This window comes from Rhododendron vialii, chromosome 3a, assembly GCF_030253575.1.
Source record: "Rhododendron vialii isolate Sample 1 chromosome 3a, ASM3025357v1".
Classification (NCBI taxonomy): Eukaryota; Viridiplantae; Streptophyta; class Magnoliopsida; order Ericales; family Ericaceae; genus Rhododendron; species Rhododendron vialii.
The window spans coordinates 1,041,439-1,047,818 of record NC_080559.1 but is presented as its reverse complement, the minus strand read 5'-3'; the positions used below and the strand labels follow the sequence as shown (position 1 = coordinate 1,047,818).

Here is a 6,380-nt window from a genome sequence, read left to right as displayed (position 1 = left end):
TTTGGAGATTTGCCCGCTGCCAAGCATTGAAATTTGAGTCTCTGTATTACACTTGTTAAATGAGTAGCTTGTATACCAATCAACTTTCTGGTTGGAGTTAAACAACATGAATACGTGTTAACATTTGAATTTTTTTTTTTTTTTTTTGTATTTGTATTTGTGTGGAGAAATTACTAAGAGATTTGTTTGCTGCCAAGCGTTGAAATTCAAGTACGAGTATCACACATATTAAAAGAAAACCTTATGATCGATCTAGCTACCCAAACGATCAATTAACCTTTTGATTTGAAGTAAATGAAATTCATGCATCTTGTTTATATCATGTAAAATAAACAATAATGCATGTCGTACTCCAACATATGCATGGTTTTGTTTATATTTGGAAAAGATTTAAGTAATCAGAGATTTCCACATATAGGACATGCACTAGTCTTTGTCAAGCGGAAACCCAAGAAAACAAAAGGGCAAAATAAAAAAGAAAAGAAAGCCACACTTCAAAACCTGCAAAGTGGTTGCCACTTTCTTTAAATTACCTAATATCCAGTGGCAATTTGGTAAACATGATCCTTTATAAAATCCCTTTGGGACAACACACATTATCCCTTGCTAGCTCTCTCTCACACACAAAAAATGGCTGGTCCATCATCTCATCCAAAAACTACCTCCCACTCCCTCTATATTTTCTCCCTCAACTCACCTTCTTATTCTTCTTCTTCTTCATCATCTTCCACTTCTTCAACCCTAAGTTCCATGAAGCTCAAAGGTACCCTAGTCCACGCTCGCATCGCTCGAGCTCTCTCCAGAGCAAAATCCATCATCATCCATATCCTCAAGGACCTCCAACTCATCCAATTCGTCGTATCGATGAAGAAGAGCAAGAAGAGGAACAAGCTCTATTTTGGTTCGTTTAGGCTGCATTACAATTGGTGCTCCTCTCATGTACTTCCCGTGCCATCTCCCATCACTGACTACTATGATTCTACGTGGAATTCTGTCGTTCATGCCGAGTACGATGACATTGCAGAGTCGTCGCAGCTCTCGGGGTACCTCCAGTGGCTGGAAGAGAAAAAGACTCGTGGGAATTCTGGTGCTTCTGATCATACAGACGACATTGATAGGCTGGCGGACATGTTCATTGCGAATAGCCATGAGAAGTTCAGGTTGGAGAAACAAGAGTCCAATAGGAGATTTCAAGAGATGATGGCTAGAAGTGTGTGAGGGTCTTTTCAACTTCGACCTTTTTCTATTAAAAGTTACATTGGTTGGGTTTGGAATGGTATTTGGTAGGCATTGGGTGGGAGGTTGGATTGGATTTCTTTTCCCCTCTCTCTCTCTCTCTCTCTCTCTCTCTCTCTGAATTGTACATGATGGGGTGATGGTATTTGTGCAATTCTTCTACTGTGGAAGGGTAATTGTAAGGTTATTATATTTTGTGGGATTCAATTCCGGAACCCAGGCTTTAAGTTAAAAAGCTTTGACTTATACTTTCCATTTTTAGTTTTGAGATATATTAATCCAGATATTAAATATAGCAATTTTGGTGCTATATTTTTTTGGCAAAAAAGTGGGATTAGGTTTTCTTCCTACTGTTCTTTAGATGCAATCTTTATGAATTGTTCGATACTAATCTCGAGGGGTTGCTTTGTGGTCAAGACCCCGGGACATTGAAATTTGTCCTATTCTAAAATCTCAATTCAAAACATTTGTCATAAACTCCTTTAGGCTGGGCCAGTCCATTAATTATACGGTCCCTCCATAGCTTCACTCTGACTTTAAGTGAAACCCCCTAGTGGGCGTTGGGATTGGCACGCCAAGATTAGTCGATGTGCGGATAAGTTGATCCGGACACATGATTATCAAATAAAATGAATGGTTTGATACTTTTTAAGACATGCGTGCATTAAAAATACTAGGAGAAGTATTTTAGCGAATTACTTTTAACTTTACTATGCGTATTCAAATGTTTTATTTTGCGTTTGGTAGTGTGACCACCGAAAGTAGAAGCTGCAAATAATTTGCTTTGATAAAAAAAGAAAAAGAAAAAAGAGATGCAATTGTAGGGCGAGAACTTGAATTTTTGGGTCACGCGAGTGTTTTATTGAATGGATCGCCTCTTTGTCTTGACTTTATTTGATTTGAGAGTTTTTTTTTTCCCCTTAAGTAAGTGATTTTATTGAACTGATTAATATAATATAATCAGAGAACTAATTCCACCGTCCGATTGAGGGCGGTCTAATTGCCTAAATGCAGAATCATCCCCGCACTCGAATACGTCATCGGAAATTTGAGAACACACACGGTAGAGTTTTTGTCATCATTTTTAGTGAGGGAGAAATATATAGGGCTCTTTTTGCTGAAGTTTGTGCCTGGTCAAGTAGTATTCGGATCGATAACAAAGGGATAGCCAAGTGGTAAGGCTTCTCTTTTTTAAGGAAAAAGACCTTGGTTCGATTCTCATTATGAAATTATATTCTCTACTTTCTAGGGTAGATTAGATTAGGTTTCTTGCATGTACTCAATTAAGAAAAAAGAATAGTAAACGTGGTGTCACGTGACATTAGAAACATGGTAGAAATTGCTTCATGGAAAAAGCATGGTTTCGAAATTTAACTAGGGTACGGTGGTTTGGTTTAATAAGTCAGTTAACTTTTTTTTTGTCTGTGTCCAATTTTTTTCTGCATTTTTTAGTTCTGCGTTAAATTTTTGTGAATCAATGGTTTGTCTCGACGAGAGGAACCGAAAAAAAATAAAAATTAAAAATTATGTTCCGAACTCAACTTTTTTGAATAAATAAAATAATATACCAAAATGATGGGGGAGGCACACCAAAATGGCCCCAATGCCTTCAAATTTTTTAAAAAAAAAGAAGCAAATTTTCAAGGGAACGCCTTAGGTATCCCCTTTAAGAATGTCCCCCAATTATGATTTAATATTATGTCTTCCAGCGGTTATATTATTGGGAAGCTATGGTATCCCCGACAAAAGGCATTATCTATTTTTCAATATGTAACATAGACCACAGTGCATTCAAAAATTTTAAAAAGTTGTAAGAGTGATAGATAGTTAATCCAAACAAAAGTGCATAAGATAAAGTCGCTTCTAGAGAGAGAGAGAGAGAGAGAGAGAGAGGCTAGCTTGCTCAAATTGTCTTTCTATCTACACTTGGTGCAAAAATGTATACTAGTAGTAGATTTCTGTACTTTCAAAGACTTTTGGTTTTTTTAATTTCCCCCTCTTCTTCTCTTGTTTGGATAAGTTTCTACGAGTTTCCTTTTCCTCATGTCACCTTTAAGTTTCAACATTTGAACAATGTATCTTTCCCTTTCCTTCAAAATGACAAAACCCATAAAGCAAGCAATATGTGGGGGCTATTCTTGGAGGAAAACTGTAAAGAAATTGTTAAATCACATACACATTGCTTGGAAATAGAATAAGTGACCTAATAGTTCAAACTTTTGGGTTTGATATAAAATTTCTACATGACATTTTCAAAATATTTGCGATTCACACCCGTGACGACAGACCGAACAAAAGGTTACTGATAGACCCTACACATGATAGAACTCATATATGGCTATGCGTGAAGGAAATGTTGAGGAAAACAATCTCACATTGCTGGAAAATGAAATGAATGATCACTTAATAAAACGTTTGGAACGCTCCACTTTTTTTTCTTCTTTTTTTAGCTTAAATTAAACTACGACTATTCTACGGGCTGGATTAAGCTTATTTTGTAATTGTATACAACTTAAGCTTACCAGTTAATACCTAAAAGCTTTCAAGATGTGTTGAATGAGGTTACCAGTTAATACCTAAAAACTTTCCAGATGTATTGAATGAGACACGAGACTCTTGAGTCAAATGTTTCAAGTACTCACGAAATATGGTAAAGACATAGAGGCAGAGCTAGGAATTAGAATCGAGGGGCTAATGAAGAGACAGAGAAATCATTACCGACAACAAGAAGATTTCGTAAAAAAGAGAGACTAAAACTTGTAAAGAGAGTGCCAATAATGTCGTTTTAAAAATATGCATGCTACATAGAAGGGGTTTCGACTTTCGTGCAACGGGATGCGATGACCCCTTCCCGGTCCATACATAGCTCCGCCCCTGGGTCCCAAGGTCCCAATCTCCTCTTGCGGTTTACAAATTCATCTAGCACTCTTTGAAAGCTTCAACTCAAAAAGCAAATCTGCAGGAAATTTGCTAACCGGGGAGCACATGCTCATGACAAGAACTCCAGGGTTGATGATATGATGTATTGTCTTACGACAACAGACATGATAAGAATATAGTCATAATTTTTTAAACCCAATCAATTCTCAGTCTATATCATTTTGGCCCCTAGAAAGCTCATTTTGCTTGCAATGGTGTGCATAAGTATCTTTCTGTGATTGCAGCTTCTTACCAAGAATGTGAAATTGGCAATTGATTTAAAATGTCCACATGGCTATTTGGAATTAAAAGAAATATTTTTCACATTCGATCATCTATTACTTCGTAATCAAATGCAATTATTGTACTCCACATCGGTCATTGGATTGTTGTCAAAATAGTGGAATTTTGACAATTTATGTTGGCACATCACATTGAAGATACAGAACTTGGAAGTTGGAGGGTCGGCGGCTGCTCAGATCTGGAAATTGTAAGGTTTCTTGAGTGAGAGTGCAGAGAGGTCCTCAGGTGTTGTATTGAGCTCTTCCCTTTGCTTTGGTTACAACTTTTGGTTGAATACCTTTTCTCTCTCCCCTAATATAATGCTATTTTGCCGTTAAAATTTTTTTTTACAGAAACTTGGGGCTTTTTTTGGCTGATCTTGCAAGAAATCAACACGACAAAAGATAAATAAGTGCTTGATCATATTATTTAATTCCTATACAGAATTCTAGACTTTAATTTTTTAACCAAGACAAGTGTCATTTGATCAAATACGTACCAACATGGGTTTCAACTGATTTTTTCATGCTTGGCTAGACGCTACATCCTTCAAATGAAGGACTCTGATAAGACCTGATTTGGTTTCGGACAAAGCAGGTAATGTTGTGGTGAACAAACTGCAGTCGAAAGATAAAAGACCAAGGATCTGAAATTTGTCGAGTCATGAACCTCATAGCTTTGTGTTAAGTATGAAGAGGTATTAAGAAGTTCTAGAAAGAAGGCCATATGCCGAAGCGTAGCAGAGCGGAGCGACGGCATCTGGCCCATCGCTGATGATCCAGTGAAAGTAGATTGGGCTTCGGCCCAAGCGTTCCGCAATTGTGGGGTGCGGGGGGCATAGCCTCCCGCGGTATGATAAGGTATCGGACAAGGGTATTTTTGGGATACAGGTCAAATCCGATTAGGGTTAGAATAGTGTAGTAATAAATACTCTATGTTGTAAACCCTATTTCATACTGTGATAATAAAGAACAGCAGCCGCTCTCGTTTCCGTGGACGTACCCAGTTTTGAGGAACCACATATATCTCTGTGTTGATTCTTTACTATTTTATATTTGTAAATCGTGTGCGTGTGTGTGACGATCCTAACACTTTGGTTTGAGAACCATAAAACTTGATTTACTATAAACAGAGTACAAAACCAGCCATCCCCTTTCCAACTTATGGGCAGTTTGACTTACAGAGCGATTAACTTCTACAACCGAAAAAAGGAAAATTTACTAGACAAGAACTTTACTAACAGCAAGCTATCCGTGAATACGTTGACGTTTGTGAACCCTTGAGCATTGCACCAATTAATATCTTCCAAAAAATCCTTAGCCTCTGCTATGTTTCCAGACAGCATAGCATCCTTCCCACTCCTACGCTCAATATCCACATCACGGTCATCAGAAGCTATCAAGCAAAAGCTCCCAAAAGATCATCCTTCTGCCACGCTCTGTCGACTCGCAACTTCACTATTCCTTCACTTACATTAGCAAGCTCATTACTACAGCAAATAAACGAAGGTTAGAACCGCAGTTGTTATCTCCAACCCTCTGATCTTTTATATCAAGCACCATATTAGAACAATCCTTATTAGACTCTCCTCTGACTTGTGAAAACCTGGGCAAGCAAAGTTTTATAAGCTTCCATAACATCAATAGGATGAGCAAATGATTGTGGAGATTGAGCGAAGAGATAACTAGAATCCAAGAAACAACTGGCCTGTCCCCAAGAGGTTGTAAGTTCAAGTCCCACAAAGGACAAACATTCCAAACCTTAGGGCCAATAAAAGTTTGTCCGATCATTAACTTCAGGAACCCTGAATTAGTCAAGGGGGCACAAACTGGGCCAAACATCCGGTTGTAAAAAAAAAAAAAAACTAACTATAACTGAAGAAACTCTCTCTGTGGTGGAGCATCTAATTATCTTATTCCAAAACTTCTTTTGCTGCCTTTATG

At 37.7% G+C, this 6,380-nt stretch overlaps 1 protein-coding gene across 1 annotated transcript; it reads left to right on the top strand.

The window, feature by feature from the left end:
• Window positions 1-601: 601 nt before the first annotated feature.
• On the top strand, window positions 602-1,482 carry LOC131320773 (uncharacterized). Its single transcript, XM_058351615.1, has one exon. It carries the CDS (start codon window positions 631-633, stop codon window positions 1,216-1,218), a length of 588 nt encoding a protein of 195 aa, XP_058207598.1. The 5' UTR covers window positions 602-630; the 3' UTR covers window positions 1,219-1,482.
• Window positions 1,483-6,380: the final 4,898 nt, after the last annotated feature.

Excerpts from the sequence above, each read along its gene's own strand:
- LOC131320773 (XM_058351615.1), top strand. The coding sequence starts at position 631 with ATGGCTGGTCCATCATCTCATCCAAAAACTACCTCCCACTCCCTCTAT.